The sequence below is a fragment of the Acipenser ruthenus genome, chromosome 19 (assembly GCF_902713425.1).
Source record: "Acipenser ruthenus chromosome 19, fAciRut3.2 maternal haplotype, whole genome shotgun sequence".
Taxonomy (NCBI): Eukaryota; Metazoa; Chordata; class Actinopteri; order Acipenseriformes; family Acipenseridae; genus Acipenser; species Acipenser ruthenus.
In genome coordinates this window covers 27,718,531-27,739,739 of record NC_081207.1, presented here as the reverse complement: position 1 = coordinate 27,739,739, position 21,209 = coordinate 27,718,531, and the positions used below count along the sequence as shown (strand labels likewise).

Genomic DNA, 21,209 nt, shown 5'->3' with positions numbered 1-21,209 from the left:
GGTATCTAGTCTATTTATTTATTCATTTATTTTCTTTTATTCTTCTAGATTGTACATGATCTAATTTTATTTTTCTAAAACCACAAACTTTAGGTCTTGGTGTGTCTGTTCCTTGTAAAGTGCTGAACTATTGGTTCATTTACTTTTTATTTCTTATATTTGATAAGTGGTTCTGTATTCTTTTATATGATGTACCCGTCTCTCCTACATATTCTGTTTTATTACATTTTATGCAAAATATACCATATACAAGGTTGCTATCCTTACAGGATGAATTTTATAAGACTGAATAATTATTTTCTTTATTTGCAATTTCACTTTTATCTTTACCAATATATTTGCACACTTTACATGTGCTTTTAGAGGTTGCAATGTCCCTTAATGTATCTATGACCCCTTTATGTTTACTGTGGACTAAAATGTCAGCTAAATTTGCATCCCTTTTAAAAGCTATGATCGGTGCTTTCAGAAATATTTTTTTCATTTTTTTCTGAATTACCAAGTATACGTAAATGCTTCCAAACTATTTTTGAATTGTTGGTTAATAATTTAGAATATGTAATTACTGATGGTACTCTCTTAACCCTCTCTTCCCCTTTCTTATAATCAAGTAGTTCATTCCTATTGAGTTTGTCAACTTTTCTCAATTCTCTCTCAATAATGTGTTCTATATATACTCTTAAGATTTATTTATAAGTCCTTTCTGTTTTTTGTAGTCATTTTCATCAGAACAGATAATTTTTTATCCTTATACCCGGTCCTTTATGAAGTATAGATAGGATGTGCAGATGACATATGTAGGTACATTATAAGTAACTACACATTCAATATGTTGTAATAGTGCATTCATTACATAGATTGTTTATAAGGCAACAGCATGTTTTATCACACTCTATTTACGCATAGACACTTTGTGTAAAGTGTTACTGAAATGTGTTATGGAAAAATAATTAATCGTATGCTAATCAGGAGACCCAGTTCAAATTGTTGGGTACCGCATCACTACTATGAGCTTCACTCCAAATGAAAAATGCCCTTTCTCTAAAATAGTGGGAAAATATACTATCTTCCATTTTCCAAGTTCAATGTCTTCTGTTTTTAGCTGTCTGTCAAATCACCCCTCATATAAATCTCCACCAAATGAAGTTATCTGTGGTATGTTAACACTGATATTTTGTAGTTACAGTGCAGCATTAGGCTTTTCAGTAACAACTAGGTCTGGGGCCTTCTTATTCCCGTGGACTACAGAGCATCAGTAAATCACTGTCGACTGTATGAAAAATAATGTATAGTAATGTCAGCACTATGGGGACAACATACAGACTAAAGGAAAAACATCTAAGTCAGCTTATTGGCTGTCCTTTAATTTGAATACTCCCTTATTGGATTGTATCTTCAATGGCACTGCATTGGCAATTGCAACAGTGGTCAAGTTGTTATTTTCAATGGTAAAGTAATGTACACTGGTTACCCGTTGCAGTAGCAATGGTATTTGTTTTATAAAACTAAAGACACATAAGGTGTGTTATTTGTATTTTCAGTTTTTTAATTACTTTGGGCCGTAAATATATTCAATTAACAATAATTTAACATAGAAGTACCAGACAAAGATGTTTTAATTACTGACAAGTGACAGAGATAACTTGAAATTAGAACATACACTTATGTCAGAATTATAGAGGATCAAGATCAAACCGATCTTGTTTCAAAGCCAACATATTTTATATCAAATTTTATATCAACAAAAGACAACTTGATTTAAGTGTGTCAGCACAGTGTTTTTAAGGTATTGACAATTTCAGGGTATGACTCACTTCAATTTATGAGCAAAATACAAATACTGTATTCAACATCGTTTAATCTCATGAGTGAAGTACATGAACCAAAATTACCATCTGTGAGTATTGCTTAGGTCTTTTGTAATTGGTATTACATAAATAAACGCACCCTGTTTCATTCTGCACCTGAGTTGTGAAGGTGCTTGTGAACACCTACTGTACAATTCCAGGCCCTTTCAAAGTGATCTGTGCCCCAGATTTGGGTGGATTATGGATTCAAAATAATGATGTTTCTTATTATGTATACACAGCTAATTTGCAATGCTTTGAACAATCTAGTCCACCTTTGTAGGCTGCTGGGTTCAAAACATGCTCCTGCTACACTCAGTAGAGTCGATTTGTGTTTCGTGTTGTTTTCAGAGTCCAGAAAAAAGGGGATTCAAGTATCTTGTCCAGCATTTGGTGGCACTACAATCTGTTAGATTTAAAACCAGTGCAGCCAGTACAACCTAAACCTGTACATGATCTGGTGCATAATGATGATGCTGCCTTTTTTTTATACTGAGGCACAAATTATCTTTTTTAACAATAAATGTTCTAGCTGTAATGGACCTAAAAGTCACCGATTCAGACCCTGGAAAGAAGTACGAAAAGCTATTTAACGAGCAGTTTACTCTGCGTTGCCTTGCACTACCATTTAGCTTCCTCCATAAGCATCACTGACCTTTCCAACAAGTAGGTGTCGCATCACATATTCTGTAGCCTTCCTCCCCCTCTATCCTAGGGATGCAATTACATGTGTCATCGTATGCTTTTAAGTCTCGTACTATAACATTAGGAAAAAACACAGCAGGAGCTAGAAGTCTAAAGAGCTCTACCAACATGTAACTAAAAAGTTTGGAGTGATGCTAAGGCACCTCTGGGTCTTGTTTATCAAAATATGGAATATTTTGTGAAGTAGCTAGTTTTGCATGTTGATAGCAATTCAATAATGTATTGTCCCTTGGTTTAACTTTCCTGTTTGCCTCTGTTGTTTGCAGTGTGTGTTTTTGTTACTGTGGCAAGAGCAGAATGTCATTGCGAAAATTTGAAATTAGATTATATCATTGCAATGGGGCTCCATCCCTGGCATTGCCCAGATTTATCCAGATTTGCATCATAAAGGATACACTTCAGAATACAAGTACTAAATTAACTACATTGTAGCTTTTTGTTACATTATTTAATAAACATAATTAAAATACAACAAAACTACTTGCACTCTGAAAAAATAACTTTGTTAAATGCATGTTGTTAATGTATAGAGTTCTTCACAATCACAGAATGATGTGCTTGGCACATGAAGTAAATATTAATTTATATAAATGTAGTTAATGTACTTATTTCAAAGTGCATCCATTGATTTTTGCAGCACTAACAATTGATTTTCCATTCATAAAAATTGTGTCCAGTTGTCATAATGTACCTCAAAAATATGGCCATAAAATTCAAAATTACATAACTAAATTTGACTTTGTGAAGTTCTTTGGTGTATTGATCAACACTTAATATATATTTTTTTTCATGTAGGTAATTGTCATTTCAGGACATTTTTGCACATTTCTAGATTTATTCATATCATACAAGAAGTGTAATTGAAGTATCAGGTTGCTGAAGCACTGATAACCCACTTTATAAGTCTCATTGACACTCGGCAACATCCCATATAGAAAATTCCCCAAATAGAAGGAAGCTAAATGCTATTATTTTGTAGGAGAAAATATTTATGGATTTATTTTTTCAAGTTTATAAATCATAATTTAACTTGAATATTTTAACAAACTTGATACCAACTGAACATGTCTGAACACGAAATGAATGTTGCAAACTAGTAAAATACTGTCGCAGACTGCATGACAAACTTAATACTACAAGTAAGCATTTCTGGGCCACATTTAAGGGTTAGAGTTAGAGTTAGGGTTAGGGTTAGAGTTAGAGTTAGGGTTAGGGTTAGAGTTAGAGTTGGGGTTAGGTTTAGGGTTGGGTTTAGGGTTAGGGTTAGGGTTAGAGTTAGAGTTAGGGTTAGGGTTAGAGTTAGAGTTGGGGTTAGGGTTGGGTTTAGGGTTAGGGTTAGGGTTAGGGTTACTTGTAAGTTTTCATTTTTATTGCAGCTGTTGCACTGTTTCTGCCCTGGTAGTCCATGTCTTGAGTAACGCCTGTAACACTTCACTTCACCAACTGCATGGCAATAACTTGTCCAGTTACTTTGCAATTACAGTATAATTATAAGCACTTCAAATAAAGTGCGTATGAACATTCTTTTCAATAAAAGAGAAAATTAGCTTTGTAATCATAAGGCAGGAAATAAAGCTACTGGTACAGAAACCGGTTTGTAGATGTGTAATCTGTGAATCTGTGATGGGTCAAGTGGAAATGACTCATCTAAATGTGTGATTAACAATGTTTAAAAATCACTGTTGCATCCTCTCTGCTTCTGAAAGTTGTTTTGTTTTGTTTTGTTTAATGATACGACAGCTGGCTTGGGTTTGATTTGTGGGTAGCAAAGAGGGAGGATAACATTTTTAATTACACATTTGTAACTGATATTTTCACAAAGAATTACGCAGATGATAAAGCACAGCTGCATGTTATTGAATTGATCATTTATTACATTTTTTTTATCAGAGTCCATATGAATTGAGCCTTATAAGTTACAAGTTATAAGCTACATAGGTAAGTGAGCAGTTCACAATCAGATAAATGTGCTATGACATTAAAGTGATAGTGATAGTGGTGTATCCCGCTTGGATATTGTTTTGAATTTTTTTTTTTTTTTCTCAAGACATATTTCACCTGGAGTCTATTATAGTGCTTAAATTAGGTTCATTTTTGGACATTCTCGCTCCCCCCCCCCCCCCCCCCCCCCCTCTTTTCTCTTAGCAAGCTTCACATGCAGTTACAGTTTGCAAGTAGCAGTTTAAATAAGGTACAAAATAACTGTATTCACACATTTGGAAACAAAAAAACACTTTAATTATTCTGAAGCTCCTACAATTCTAGTTTTACACTGAAAAAAATTCCTCTTTTTGTTCTTTCTCATTTACTCTTCTGGTCACCGAAGCGTTTTTAAGTTCCACAGCTGAGTCACATGCTGCGTGCCACCAAGACGTATTAGTCATTACATCTGTGCGGAAAAAATAAAAAAGCCTCCTACTGTTCCACCTGCTGAAGGGGAATGAGATGAAAGACACTGACAAGCACTGTTATAGCTCACAAACAAAACTGACATTTACATAGGTGTAGAGTTTCTCACCGCTGACACAGTATCCCAGTAATGCTTTGTGAAAAATACTGGCCCCCAGGCTACTTAGGTTAGGCTACTTCACCATCGTATGCCTTCCTCAATCACAAATCATAATTTGTCTGAACTTTCAAATCCCATGGCCCCCAACGCTTACAGCTTGCAGCTGAAACCAAAAAAAAAAACCTGTTCTTGAAACTTGATGTACCATTCTGATGAACTGAAAAGCTTATCATGCACACACACACACACACACACACTGTCTATCTTTCCTAACCTGTCCACTACAATGCATACAACTAATAAGGTCAGGGCATTCTGAAATTATAACGGTATTGACGCTTCAAGGCCATGGTGCACAATAAAGTATTACACTCTGTGGGATGAAATGTGGGTTCTATAATTATTTCTATATTCTCTCAAGCATGTACAGTACCACCAACCCCTCAACCTTCAATAGCAGCCACTGCATGGAGAAGCTCTACTTATATTTCCAGCTGTGGCTAAGCTGATTTCACACATTATTAATTAAATTCCCCTACATTGCATTGGGACTATTCTTGGTACACAGAATGAGCTTTGCTCTCACAATTACACCAGTATGACTCTATCAAGACCAAGGGAAAGGCATTTTCAGGTAACAGGATTCAGATTTTGTGTTTTTTGTTTTACTTTTAATGAACTCTTACTAGGCTACATGTATCCACAGCAGGCAATTAGAACAGAAGAGCAGCTTCCGAACAGAAGAAATCACAACATTTCATGAAAATGAAATTTGAAGCTACTTAAGTCTTTAGTATACAGTGTGGAAATGTAGTACATTTAGAACACTTCCTTTATATACCTACCTGCATGAAAACCTTGAGTGTGAGATTTCAATTTCCAGGCAATAATTAGAGTTATAGAAACAACTTGCACTCGTGTGTGCCATGGCAATGTTATATCACTTTGTCCTTTAATTAGGCATCTTAAACAACTAAAAAGTCTCACGCATTTTACTATTTGTGGCTGTGTGTTCCTTTTCTCGAATTTAAGACGACCTCGAATTTAAGATGAGGCCCAATATCCCACACTCAATTTGAGGAAAAAATAAAACATCAAATAAATATTAATTTACAAAGATACAGCCTCAGTTATGCATATGGAGGCAGTTTGTGGCCGTCTGCTATCACACAGAGTGTTACAGTTATGTGCTGCTTCTCATTTCCAGTAGTGATTACTCACACCTGTTTTTCTCCTAATTTGTTTGCTGTGGTATTGCTTGGCATGTTCAAAAATATGGGGGTCAGCATTTCCGTTTGTCCAAGCTGGTATTTATAGGTAACAACTGAGCCAAATAACGAAACGCTGATATTTTAAACACTTCTCTTCGAATTATCCAGGAAGCTAATGGCGCTTCTTTGAAAATGGTTACCTGTATGTCATGGATGACTCGCCTTTTCTCAGCAGTAAAGGCTGCTACCCACCAGACGCGATGCCGCAAGCGAAACTGCAGTGATGCGACAAAATGAATAGAACCTATACTTTTGATAAGTGTCTTTCACACGACATGTTATGCGGGAGCGGCACCACACTGGAGCGACGCGAAAAATAAATAGGATTGAATCCTATTTTTAGCGATTAGTCGTGCGACTACTACGGAATTAACTAATCAGAGAGCAGCTTCAATGTACGTGGTCGAGCACGGTTAAGCAGTATCCAGAATGACGTTGAAAAAAAATACCCAGAGCTGTATGACAAAGGTCATCGCAATTATAAAGATACAGAATTGAAAGACAACATATGGGAGTCCATTTTGAAGGAACTGGATGAGCCTGGTATGATTTATTGCTATATATTTTGAAAAACCTTCAGAGAAGACACAATTTCATGTTGCAATTGAGTTTTTAAAGTACATTTGACACAGCCATAAACATTTAAAATAAATGTCTGTAAAGCTTATTTCCACGCGAATAATAGCTTTATGACTGTCAACTCAGTTTCCCACTGCTGTGGTATAAGATTTGCAGTGGGTGTGCAGGTACATGACCGACTATATCTAAATAATGTTAATATATTTATAATAAAAGTGAATGTCTTCAATGAAATGCTGAAGGAAGTTTGCTTTAGTAACACTGCATATTCTATCATTAAGTGTTGTATAGATCAAATAAATGTTCAGTAACTAAAACAGGTTTTCTGTGCAATCTTGTGTGCCCCTTTTTATACCATGACTTTGAAGTAAATTGATAATGGAGTCAGACCACCCCTTAATGGCTTTATCCATTAAGCCTTCATTTGTCACATAAAATTGAAATGGAATTACAAGTCTGAGCGTACCTCTGTGAAGCTAAAACAAATTAATATCACCTAATTAAAGCCTGATTTCAAAGATGGGGTCAGAAGAACCTGTTCTCTTTTGGTAAAGTCAACAACACACACATTTCCTCCATTCACCGTCACATTAAGAGGACATTTGGTTATGCAGCGTTCTAGACAAGCTTTCAAATAAATATAGTTCCATAACCTTTATTTAGGAGAGTGTCCAAAAGCTTTTTACCTCGATCTGCATTTTAAAATAATTATTTTTGCAATAATCACCAGAATACATTAAATGTGAAATAATGAGTGCAGACGTCTCATTGAAAATAGATTACATTGCGAATCCTCTTGTTTGGCTCTGCTCCGCTTCCATAATTATTGAGAAAAACAGAACATTCATATGATTAATGACCACAATGATTTGATTAGCCTATTATTATTATTATTTTTTTTTTTTTTTTAATTATTATTATTATTATTATTATTATTATTATTATTATTATTATTATTATTATTATTATTATTAAATACTGTGCTATTATTCTAAATGTTACATTAAATGGTGCTTAATGGCACTGCAATAAGAGTTTTTCTTTAATTTTAGGTAATTATTTTGTAATTACACTGTTTTTATGGTTGTGTGTTTAGAGTACAATTCCCATGTAATCACATGTGCAAATAAAGTGACATATTTAAGTGTGTCTAATATTTTAAAGCATGGTGAATGTATTGCCAAATGGTTCATTCAAAAGCAGAGACAGTTTCATTTTCATAACTGTTACTGGAACTTAAATAAATTGTTTAAAAAGGGTCTTCTAATGATTTGAGGGTAAGTATCTAAACATGCCAGTAAACTTTCCAATACATTTTTATGACATGAAATTGAATATAAGGATAAAAGCGTTCAAAGAGTTTGACCAGACTGGGAACAGTTTTTCATTTAAAGTGTAGGAAAGGGCAGAGGAAACTAGGATTTACACAGGGCAGTTTCAGAATTTATTTTTGCAATCCTGTGCTTTAATTTGGCGATATTTTCTTGGTACTGTACTTAAGGCATGTTGCATCATTACCCTTTACTAATCTTTAGTAGATGCACTTAGTTCTGTGATTTGGCGGACCGAACTCTATACATTAACACCATGTATTTATCCAATCATATCATTTTGTTCTAAACACAGGTATTCAATAATGTAACAAAAGTATAGTGTAGGCTAGCTACAGTGTAGTTAATGTACCTGGATTTTGAAGTGCATCCAAATTATAATTCATACTTGCTGTGAAGTCTGTGTTAGGAAGAAAACTAACCCTGCTGTTCCTTTCATTACATTTTTCCAACACTACAGTTTTTTTCCACACGCCATTACAAGCCTCTTGTACGTGTGAGAGACCGGGATGCACATGAAACAAGGGGTTTGAATTAAAAGTAACGAGCTGCCTTTTTTTTTTTTTTAATTTAGTCGTTGCCAATTAGTTTTTATTATTTTCTCCCCCATTTGAAATGCCCAATTTTTTTAGGCTCAGCTCACCGCTACCACCCCTGCGCTGACTCAGGAGGGGCGAAGATTAACACACGCTGTCCTCCGAAACGTGTGCCGTCAGCCGCCCACTTCTTTACACTCTGCAGACTCACCGTGCAGCCGCCTCAGAGCTACAGCGTCGGAGGACAACGCAGCTCTGGGCAGTTTACAGGCAAGCCCGCAGGCGCCCGGCCAGAATTCAGGGGTCGCTGGTGCGAGGACACCCTGGCCGACCTAACCCTCCCTCCCCCCGGACGACGCTTGGCCAATTGAGCACCGCCCCCTGGGAGCTCCCATCCACGGTCGGCTCGACTCGAGCCGGCGATGTCCAGGCTATAGAGCGCATCCTGTACTCTAGCGAGTGCTTTTACTGGATGCGCCACTCGGGAGCCCAAAGCTACCTTTTTTTACATTATTAATTAAACAGAATCATATAAGTCGGCTCAAAAAAGAAAAGAAAAAATGAAAACGAAGAGCCCTATATATTAATTACTGAGCAGAATGGATTAATTAGATCCAGATGGTAAAAAAAATAGCTCACCACTATTCCTTCATTTGTGTAATGACACCTCAATTCAAACAGAAGCATCGCTACAAATGTTAATGTATTATACTATGCTGCAAGGATTCACCTAACCATGGAAACAGAAACAGAATGTTTTACCTAGCAACAACTTGCATTGGTGCATATAACTCTTTGTGTTGGTTGAACAGTTTAATCAATATTTCAACATGTGACAAATGACATAGGTTTTTGTTCTACAACCTACTGACTTGATTCAGTTTCTCCAGTATATATTTGGCAACTTTTTAGGTTACTGTAAGCATACAGGTCTAGTTCCATTTAAACGATAAAAAATTGTGATAAATGAACAACTGATGATAAATCTTGTACCACTGAACTGTCTACTGCTGGCCAGCATCTTGGTGCACTCATTAAACACCCCATCAATCTATACATAAACCATCAAATACACAAATACCTGTCTGTAATTCCTTGAAAAAAACATGTCAGCTAGCCAAAGGAACATAATGCTGTAATAGCTAATAATATGTAATTAATATCTCAATATAAGAAAAACAATTAAAATCAGAGAAACAGTTATGGTCTACTGCACAATAAATGGGGCTCTGGTTCTTGTTAAGAGCAATGCCACTGTTTCTAAAGCACTTATTTTGATACCTTTCTCTGGTGCTTTTCTCCATGTGATTTGTCACTCAAGGGGCAACAATCTTCAGGATTCTAGATAATTGTCTTTCTGGTTGTCAGTCTAATTACTGCTTTCTCATGTTTTATATTCCACCCCTGCGAGATGTTCTCGGATTACTCTTCGAGCAACTTCAGTCTCTCACCAGGGTTCACAATCTTCCATGCAAATTAACCAGCTTCCTTGCTGTCTCCCGCTCAGTAGAATCTGATGGAATTCTAAAGCTTGGTGGATTGTTGTGCTTTGCAACCTCCTTTGCTTTGCAACCTGTAGAGCCAGGATATGTCTCCTTCCCCAATATGCATTAAGCTTTGATCAAATCGGTATTCTCTACAATCTTCTTCAGCTTTTTTTTTTTTACTTTTACTCTGGCTCAAGACTTGCTTTCAACTTTAGGGATATAACTTACAAGATATATATTTTTTACTATTATTAATGGTTATCATATGACAGTCAAACAGACTGCCTCACTATCACCTTCAGGGTTTCCAAGTTGGTGTATCTATACGATACATCCCCTGAAGACTGAACATTTAGGCGTATAGTCAACAATTGCTTGAAGTTATGGGATTTTAAAATAACTTTTTTTTTTAAAATGGTTTAACCAAATATTCAATCAGCAAAAAGCCTTTTGAACCAGCATGTTGAAAACCAAACAAATAAACTGCCAGCTCTGACCATGATAGAGCAGTGTTGGTTATTGCTGCAATTGTCCATGGACCCCAAAACCTTGTCTTGGGTTTAGTACAGTGAATCACCTTGTGTCTTTAAGAAAGAGTGCCTGAAAGAGAAAATGTAGCTTTACAGATACACAGAATCTAAACAACTAGCCACATCTAAAAGCGTTCTTGACTATTATAGTTAAGGATACGATTTTGTCACGGAGACTACAGAGGTCATGGAAATCGTGAAAATCGTGAATTTGAAAAAAAGTGAAATCTTGGAAATTATGTAAAAACACACTTGATTAGGCACTTCCTTTATTTCCTTTAAAATGCGGTATGTCATGCACTGAAAATACAAATCTGCAAGTATCTGTAAATTGTTGCATGTAAATGAACACAGATCGGATGTTTCTATAAACTCTCGGTTGTGATCTTCACATGCATACAGCGCTTGTTAACAAAAAAGTGAATTTGCATCTTTAAAAAATATTAATTAATACTTACAGTTTATTTCTTGAAACTTTTTTTTTTTTCATACAATATAGTGTGCCAGCAGTCAAAAGCAACTAGTCTTTATATTATTGGTTTTGGTGTACTATTTAAAAGCTCTTGTGTATGTTAATGCAGCTAAACCTACATTATTTGGCGGCCTTTACGTGACCTTTCTGTAATTTTTTTTTTTTTTATTATTATTATTATGGAACTCGCCCTTGAAATGTACTAAAAATCACTGTGCCAAAATTGTATCATTAATTATAATTGACTGGGGGCAAGTATAAAGAAACAAGAAAGGATGTTAAATTAATTGCTTGTTTATTTTGGATGAATGCAGCCTAGACAGTAGCTTTCAGGGTGAGTTAAAATAAAGGCAAAGGAGACAGGGGGATCCGGAAAAAACACTTAATCTGGAAGAAGAACCAGATGTGTAAATAAGTGGCTTTCTCACTGTCTGATTAAACTGAATGTAACTCTGAATGTAATTATGCTGTTACTGCTTTGGTTTTAGTATGGAGAGAAGATAACATGACAGGATCAAATAGTTCACCTACCTGTAAGTATCTCACATACTGGCTTGTGATAATACATTAGTAATAACAACTGGCACTGTTTTTATTAAAGGAAAAAAAAAACTGTTGATGTAAAAATGTGTCTCGGAGATGCGGGTAACCAATTTCACTGCTTGATTTCCAGATAGTAAAATGCTTCATAAGTCCTGAATTGATCCCTGAAGTGGCTCTCCTTCTTTTGAAAGAAATTCACATTTCAGGGACCAAATCAATGAGGCGAGGAGATACATTTTTTTCTTTAGTGTCAACAAAATTGTTAAAAGAACTAAGAAACACGGTGCTTCAATGATTCTGATACAGAAAGACTGATTGAATTTTCTGTTTCTTTAGGTATTTCTAAATGTACTATTATTGAATAATGTGTAGTTATGTACAACTAAATAAAAAAATAATAATAATAACTAGTTCCTGCCAGTTTCCCATCCCCCACCCCGGGGGATCATTTAGCACCAGAGAGCATAAATTATCAAACCCCAGCACTAATCATGCCCCACCTCACAACTTCCCACACAACACAGACCTTCTCTCCTTTGTGGATGAGTGTGGGTGGGTCATGAGAAACTATCATCATCTATGGTTACTAAGGATTAAACGATGCTGAGATACCCTGTGCTAGAATCTAGCACCATAGTACCAAATTTGCACCTCTGACAGACACACACACAATGCCAACTGCAGCACAGACACACAGATACAGTACACAGACACACACACACAATACCAGCTGCAGCACAGACACACAGATATAGAACACACACAAACACACACACACACACACACACACACACACACACACACAATACCAGCTGCAGCACAGACACACACACACAATACCAAACACATTATCACATTTTGTGATGTAGACCTGGGGATAAGCTGTGATTCTCAACTGTGTTTAATTCATGACTTAAACTGGATTCAAACCCAAACCTTATAGGTCTATTAAACAATATTTTTGAAAAAGAGGGATTGACACTTCCGTCTCACGTGGGACTTGAACCAACTATGCTGAAAATCAGGGTCCAAAGCACTACCATCTAAGCCAGCCAGTGAGCTGCTTTGTGCTCATGTAAAATACCAACTAGAGCTACCAATAAAGTGGCTTGCTTGAATGAGCACATGACTGATGAAAATGGATGGAAAATAATAATTTTACTTTTAATACATTTATCAAGCAAACCACCTGATTAATAATAATGGTTCCCTAAAAAATAAACAATCCAGCCAAAATATGCTTGTTTGAAACAAATAAACAAGTAAACAGGGTGTATTCACCTGTTTTAACAAGCGCTGTCCATCATAATCTTTGCAAAACAATAGCAAACCTCTTCACTTGGCTTCCTTCTTCCACAAACTAACATAAATAAAATCTCCCTGTTTCACACATTCATTCGACACACAGATAAAATATAGAGTTTGAAACCTCATGCGTGTAATAAAGGAATTAATTATTTCTGTCTTATTGTTTCACAACATCACCACAAAACCCTATGAATAAAACAAATATGTATTCTTCTGTCTTTCAAAATAAGATGGATATGGGTGAAATTAAATCAAAGATTAAATGTAATGTGCCATTTGACAGCTACAGATACGCTAAAACTGTATTGAACCCATTATCAAAAATGTGACTATCAGGTTCTTTGATTTTAATTGTTTTCTTAATGAAATTCACAATATGTCTTGTATTATTAACCCATTAAGTGCCATTGTGCTCATTTGAGGGTATACTTTAAAATGCGTTGGAGCATTTTGAACTGGCATCAATCTGTTATTTTAATTTTCTCTTTGTTATGATAACTTAATCTAACATTTCTTGGTGTTTTCCTACCCACAGTGATGATAAAGCTCAATTTTCTGTGCTGAGCTTCATATAGCCAGCAGTTTGTAGCCAAAACAAATGCTCTTTTTTCTTCTGTGAAGATATATTGATTTAGCATGTATCAAATTACTTACAACTTGTTTACTTGCATACTCAATGGTTTACAAGTACTCCGCTATCATCATGGTGTTGGATATGCAATGCCAAGTAAAATTCAAATAGTCTCAAAATGACAACCTCTCTGCAGACGTTTTCCCTTGATGGACTCAATTTTTCAACTAACCACAGTGCGGATCTTATCAGAGTTTAGGGTTGGATTGCTATTTGACAAATCTCTTTTTGATGTAACTTGCTCGTACATGTGAACTGTGTTTCATCAGGTAAAATACAATTGTGAGTTATGCAAATTAAGTTCCCAAGCAAGTTTCAAAAGCACAGGGTGTTAATGTTTAGCGAAGCTGGCATGCTTTTGTAGGAACTGAAATCTCTGCGTGAATATGATGACTCCAGTTTTTCTTGGGTATTTGTTAATACGTAATTTAGCACATTACTTCTCCTAAAACCAATTTTCTTTTTTTTAAATACATAAATAGAAAAAATAATTGATGAGCAACAAAAATGACATATGAATAGTCAATAGTTCCAATCTGTACCGCCTGCAGAAACACCGTGAACAGCCCGGCGTCCTGAGAGAAGCTGCCACACTGTTTATTTGACTATTGTTTGGTCGTTATTATAACAAAGCGTCACATGTATGTCACATTAGTGAATACGCAGACGACTACATTCTTTATACGAGATGTAGGGGGGTTACTACATCTTTTTTTCAGATCCACTCTTACTTTGAATCTGTCAGATTCCCGTGACGTATAATGTGTCTGTGCGCGCACACGCGCGTGTGGCACACTTTGCTGTTCCTGCCTCCGTTCTCAGCTCTCACTTATACTAGTACCTGATCTTTTAATGGAAGCATGATATTTGATAAACACACTTGCATTAGGAAGAGCATTAGAAACCGATATCATGACACCACCGACGTTTATAAAAGAATCTGAAGTTTTGTGGATGAACGCTTCTCTAATTCCCTTTTGGAATGAGTCGACAGCGGATCTCGAGAACAGAAGAGTTCTGCACTATGGACAATTCTCTGCACCAGTCTCGGTTCTTCTAGCAGTCCTCATGTCACTCATGGTTTTTGTCACAGTACTTGGGAATGCGCTGGTAATCCTCGCTTTCATCGTGGATAAAAGTTTAAGGACTCAAGGGAATTTTTTCTTTTTGAACTTAGCTATAGCTGATTTTTTAGTTGGTGAGTTTTTAAAAAAAAAATCAATTTATAGAAACAACAATAATAATAATAATAATAATAATAATAATAATAATAATAATAATAATAATAATAATAATATCAATATCGATGCACAGTCAGTTATCAAACTGTTAAACAAAGTAAGACAACAGTTAATTTGAGAAACATTTTACAGAATTAATCATTATTGTACAACAAATATATGCTTTATGTGTGCATTGTACAGTGTTTTTTTCCTTTTCTTAAGACAGTTCTGTGGGTTACAGTTTAGCAGTCTACGATACAGAGACCGTGTGCAATTGATATCATGTGGAATGAAAACACGTGTTTCGTAAGTGTTCGTATTCAGGATTGGGTTTCTTGTATTTACAGGTGGTTTTTGCATCCCAGTTTACATTCCTTACGTATTGACTGGGAAATGGAAACTTGGACGAGGTCTTTGTAAGCTGTGGCTTGTTGTTGATTACCTGCTCTGCACAGCATCGGTCTTCAACATCGTTTTAATCAGTTTCGACAGGTTTATTTCAGTCACAAGAGCGGTAAGAAATTGATGTATTGCTTTTCAATATCCATGGACAGTTTGTGTCCTTAATAATAATCTGAACATTAAGCACATTTTAATGGATAGCCGTTGTTTGTTGTAGAGCTCCTTAATAATAATAATAATAATAATAATAATAATAATAATAATAATAATAATAATAATTGCTATTTATACGACTGCTGTGCAAGATAAAGCAATTCCTCTGTAATTCTATTAATTTCCTAGTAATACATTAATACTGGTTAAGTTAATGTTAACATTAGTCATACAATCAAGTAATATCCTTATATTACTTATGGAACGATTTCTAGCCCTTGCTATACCCAAAATAGAATTATCCTGTAAATTACTGGGGTTTCAATACAAACAATTGATAATATGTTTGTGCAGTGGACGGATTACACTGTACATGATTACATATGTAGCAAAATGTTGATATACTTAGCCTAAAACTATCTATCTATCTATCTATCTATATATATATATATCTATATATATATATATATATATATATATATATATATATATATATATATATATATATATATATATATAAACACACACACACACACACATATATATTGTACAATATTGAAGGCATACTTTCATATGTACACAAAAACTTTAAATGATTAAAAAATCTTTTATTTTCAGGACGTTTCGGGCAAAAGCTGTGTTTACTTTTCTTTTTAAACAGCTGAAGAAGGGCTTTTGCCCGAAACGTCCTGAAATAAAATATTTTTTAATCTTTTAAACTTTTTGTGTACATTAAAAAAAAAAAAATCATATGCCTATATATATATATATATATATATATATATATATATATATACATATATATATATATATATATATATAATCTCAGTACGTTTCGGACTACAAGTCCTTCTTCAACTGGATGGGCATGTTCAGGGTGGGAAGCCTTTTTGATTTTGCACCTTTTTCATATACAGGGTGACTAGAACGTTAAGTGTACCTCATAAATGCACCATATCTCATGTGGTAAACTTACTTTCTAATCATCCTGTATATAAACAAAAAACTTTCAAGTAATAAAAAATATGTACAAATCAATGTGTTTTTGTACTTTGTGCACCTGTCTTACTATTTACATTTTTTGGTTTATTTTTAATATTCTAGTGTGCATTACGTTTAAATATATATATGTTTGTTATCCTGTCAGATAAGCTACAGGTGCCAGAAGGGTGTGACCCGAGGTGCGGTACTGAAAATGGCAAGTGTGTGGCTGGCTGCCTTTCTGCTCTATGGCCCAGCGATCATCAGCTGGGAACACATTGCAGGAAAAAGCATCCTGCCAGAGGAAGAATGCTATGCAGAGTTTTATTTCAACTGGTATTTCCTCATGACGGCATCCACAGTGGAGTTCTTCACCCCCTTTATAAGCGTGACCTACTTCAACCTCAGTATTTACATCAACATCAGAAAGCGCACCCTCATGAAGAACGAAAACCCAGCGCCAGGGCCAGGAGAAGAGATGGTCTTTCTGGGAAAGAGCAAAAGACAACAAGTTTTTTTTATCAGGCCTGCAGCTAGAAAGAACAAAGGGAAGAAAGCCAGGGCAAGTAGGTTTTCTGCTGCTAAAGTCTCTATAGAAGACAGCAGTGTTAAGAAACTGGACTGCCAGTCCTTGGACCTGCCACCTTTACAAATGGAAGAGCTGCCCAGGCAGCCAGCTGACTGCTGCTACAGGCCTGTAGATCAGTTCTGCGGCACTCAGCGCAGGTCTGACATGGCCACCACCATGGCCACCCGGTTCCGGCTTTCCAGGGACAAAAAGGTGGCCAAGTCCCTGGCAGTGATCGTCTGTGTGTTTGGAATTTGCTGGGCTCCCTACACCTTGATGATGATCATCAGAGCAGTTTGTCATGGACAGTGCATCCAGTATTACCTATACGAGATATCTTTCTGGCTCCTGTGGTTAAACTCCTCCATCAATCCTGTTTTGTACCCACTGTGTCACATGAGCTTTAGAAAGGCTTTCATGAAACTGCTCTGCCCCAGGAAAATAAAGATCCAGCCACAACTGTGATCTAAAGTGTTTGGAAACCTAATGTTGTCTCTTATTGTATTATTCACTGTAGGGTCATTGCAGGTACAGTACATGGGAGAAGCAGATCAATTAATGATGGAGCTGGTACTAAAGTACACTGATTTCTGTGAAGGCTGAACTTTTGAATGTTTTCAATTTTGTTTACACTACTGTTGTTTTGTTGTATATTTAAATGTTTCCTTAAACAACTTGTACCCTTTTCATATCACTACTAAAATATGTGTGTGATCATTATGCTTTGAAACCATGTGATTGACTTGCAACAGTGTTCATCACAAATTATTTAGGTAGCATGAATAGGATATACATTTCATAAAAAAGCTGCACTCAATAATGTTTGTTTTGAAGAAACAATCGATAGCCATATTTTAATTAGGCTTCAAGGAGTCATTTAGTATGTTAAAATATCACTGTCCAATGGTTGTCTTTGTACTTTATACTGTGATTAAAATTACACATTTATTCTTCAGATGTTATTAGTAAAAAATCAATATGTTTGCCTGTGTGAGTCATGGTTTTGTAATCTAGCTGCTTGACATGGTAAATAACAAAAGTAAAAGTAAAGGCTTGTAATTAAGCGCATGCAATGTATTTCGGATTTGTGTTTTCATTTTAGTTTATGTACCCAAACCATTACAGAAGATCCTGCAAAACAGTTCTGTGCTGCCACACACATACGGCAGATAGTTCTCCCTTTTTGCTATTCACCACACTGTGTTATATGGTTCCTCGAACAGTCTAGCGATTAACTGTAAGTATAAGGTTCGCTATGTGACAGCATGACAACCTTACAAATTACATTCAGCATAATTTCAAGATTCTGTACAAACAAGCTATTATACTGGACATACAACAAGCTTAAATGTTGCAAACAGGAATACATATTTTCTAGCATCTTCAAACTGCAATAAAGCCCCCAGGGTCCACAAATGCAACTGGGCAGAGTAATGTGAATCAATTTCAAGGAACTTCTTGTTCCAGTAGACAGGTATTTCAGATTTCAGCCTTCATTAGTGTAGTTTAGTTTTTACAGTCATGGACTAACATATGCTTTACATAAAGGACAATGCTTAATTTAGTTTGTGCAATACACCAGGTTGTTACACTTAATGACACCTAACCCAGCAAAGCCACGAGGTGCAATAAAATGTCATTATGTAAATGCTATTTCCCTGCGAGGATGGTCTGGTGATGAAATTGGTTTGAATGAAAAGTCCTGCACTGACCTTGGTTTTACTGGGAATTTCCTGTGCTCACTCCAAGAAATATTATTCTGTAACTTTCCTAAGCATTATGACTGGTTGATTTGATCAAGCCTTACCCCTACACCTAGGATAACAAGCCGTTGAACTTTTTTTAGTGCATATTACAGCACTAGGGAATATTCCTGGATTGCAGCAGCCACCTATACCTGATCATCCAACAGTTCCAGGTAGATTATCATTTTTTGTTCCTGGTAATCTAAGAAGTCCTCACACCTTGGTATTACAACCTCAAAACAAAAATAATTTAAACACAATATTATAAGACAGTCTGCACAAAGAAGACAGGGAATGAGGTTTGTGATTATGTATGAGGGTTAATTGGGTAATTTACATCAGTACAATCTTCTTAACAGGGCGAATATGATTAGAATATCAATAGCTAAAATATTCAAAGAAAATCCACTCAATATTTACAGGAATTATATTCTGTTTAGCCAGTTCAATAGATGATTATGTATATAATCTTTGCATGACCGAGGAGTAGTTACTGTGGAGATGAGTTGTTGTAACAGGCGTTAGTGTCACTACAACAAAGAACCAGCTTATATCAAATGTAATTCTTTCCTCCAAGCTAAAAAAAACAAATAATTCATTAAAAACCTAAGAACAAAAGTTCAAAACAAGTTTTGAAGACTGCATCACTTTGATAATGCAGCAATATTATATTTAGGTTTGATGCTATACGTTTGGCAGGGTGAAGACATACTCGCTCAAGGAGGCAAATATCACAAAAGGAGGACACATAGAAAATTATTTGCAAATATCTTTAAACTTATTCATTCACCCATACTTAGTAAAGCGAATAAACAGTTTCTACATTTCAAAGCATTTCGACGTGTCCAAGGAAATTAGTTAAACATATTCACAAAGCAGCTATGTTAGAGGTTTTATAAAACAAGACTACAACAAAGTACAAAGTATTTAGATTGTTGTAACAAATTAAATGGTTCATTGCAATTTGTTTATTTGTGCATATAATGGGATACTATAATGGGATACTAGGGATACTAGATGGATTTTACTGGATTTACAATAAAGGTTCATACACTATTTAGATCAAAAAGTAAAAAAAAAAAAAAAATCAAAACCAAATAAGTATTTTTTTTTTTAGGACCAAAATAGACCTTATATATGCAGATACATGAAAGTTATAGCTGGAACATTCACTCCAGTTCTAAGTGGACCATACACACATTTTTTTTACAGCACAAATCTTCTGTTTTGAACCAGGTGTAAATTATGCATACATGCATTTTAATTTGGACAACATAAAAGTAGCTTGCATTAAATGAAGAATGCCGACAGAATCCCACAAATAGAACAAAATAAATAAATTGTCCCAAAAACTGTACTATTCTGAAGCAGCAGGTATTCTACAAAATAAAGAAAGCATATTTTTTTGCCACTCTAGAACACAACAGTAGATTACGCATGTCATACAGAAGCAACACAGAATGCAAAAAGGTGTCATTAGGATGTCATAATATTACTAATTGAGATGAGCTGCATGGACAATGAGCTTGGAATGAATTGGACATTAGGTGCCTGATATTAACTCAACACTAATTCTTGTTTTCGTCAAGGAATGCTTGTGTGAGAAGTGCTAGGCCCGAATAAGTAATGTAGTACCCTTATATTCCTGGCACCTTTTAAAGGCACGCTCTACAAAAAACTAATTCTAGAATGGCAAGGTTGATAAAGACATGGCAGCTGGGGGCAGGGAACCACTGGATGGAATAGTTTAATTTGTGCCACATGCATTTCTTTGAATCCCGTTTTACAGAACAAGACCTTCGTAGATCGGTCCATCGGCCTCAGGGGACTCTCTCCGCAGGCGCAAATGCTCCAGTGTGTTGTGAAAGTGTTTGTTAATTTGCTCGGCTTCCTCACTGGCCTCTAGGTTTGGAATATCTTCTCTTATCTTCTGAATGAGCTGGTTTAAGACTTGTACTGTCACCTGCAATGCATGTCCAATAAAATAACATTTTAGGCACCATTTCTCAAATTGACAGAATAAAAGCAGGAACAAAAAAAAGTATGCAGCCTTACCGCATCATTTTCTTTTTCATAAAAGTAGATGTATCTGTTTAGGATTTCAATGAAGAGCTGGACTTGCAATGATGGGTCCATGCACTGGTTGGCAATCTTCAGAGCTTTCTTCAAGCACTCCATCACTCTCTTTCCATCATGAATCTAAGAACCAAAATAGAAAACAATTATGACAAAACTGAACATCACCTTCAGTGTTTATATTTAAATGTCTACCTTTTAAAAAATAAATAAATAAAAAAAATGGGGGTGTAGCAATACAATTTGTATCCCGATATGCAGGTCGCAATATAGTATGTTTCACGATAAATGTTAGTCAGGATACTACCTGTA

The 21,209-nt window shown here is 35.6% G+C and overlaps 2 protein-coding genes across 4 annotated transcripts in view; one reads left to right on the top strand and one right to left on the bottom strand.

Annotated features, from left to right (window-relative positions):
• The first annotated feature begins 14,579 nt into the window (after positions 1–14,579).
• LOC117424617 (histamine H3 receptor-like) lies at positions 14,580–18,137 on the top strand. The gene is made up of 3 exons (XM_034041154.3): positions 14,580–14,947; positions 15,320–15,486; positions 16,675–18,137. Exons 1-3 carry the CDS (start codon positions 14,662–14,664, stop codon positions 17,539–17,541), a joined length of 1,320 nt encoding a protein of 439 aa, XP_033897045.3. The 5' UTR covers positions 14,580–14,661; the 3' UTR covers positions 17,542–18,137.
• A 979-nt stretch (positions 18,138–19,116) lies between these two features.
• LOC117424615 (vacuolar protein sorting-associated protein 35) overlaps positions 19,117–21,209 on the bottom strand; it is a 198,878-nt gene continuing 196,785 nt past the window's right edge. For all 3 annotated transcript variants that reach the window (XM_058992720.1, XM_058992719.1, XM_058992718.1), the window contains exons 16-17: positions 20,877–21,020; positions 19,117–20,784 (exon numbers count right to left, since the gene is read on the bottom strand). In XM_058992720.1, coding sequence (XP_058848703.1) covers positions 20,605–20,784; positions 20,877–21,020 — 324 coding nt within the window. In that variant the 3' untranslated portion in view covers positions 19,117–20,604. The remainder of the gene's footprint in view (positions 20,785–20,876; positions 21,021–21,209) is intronic.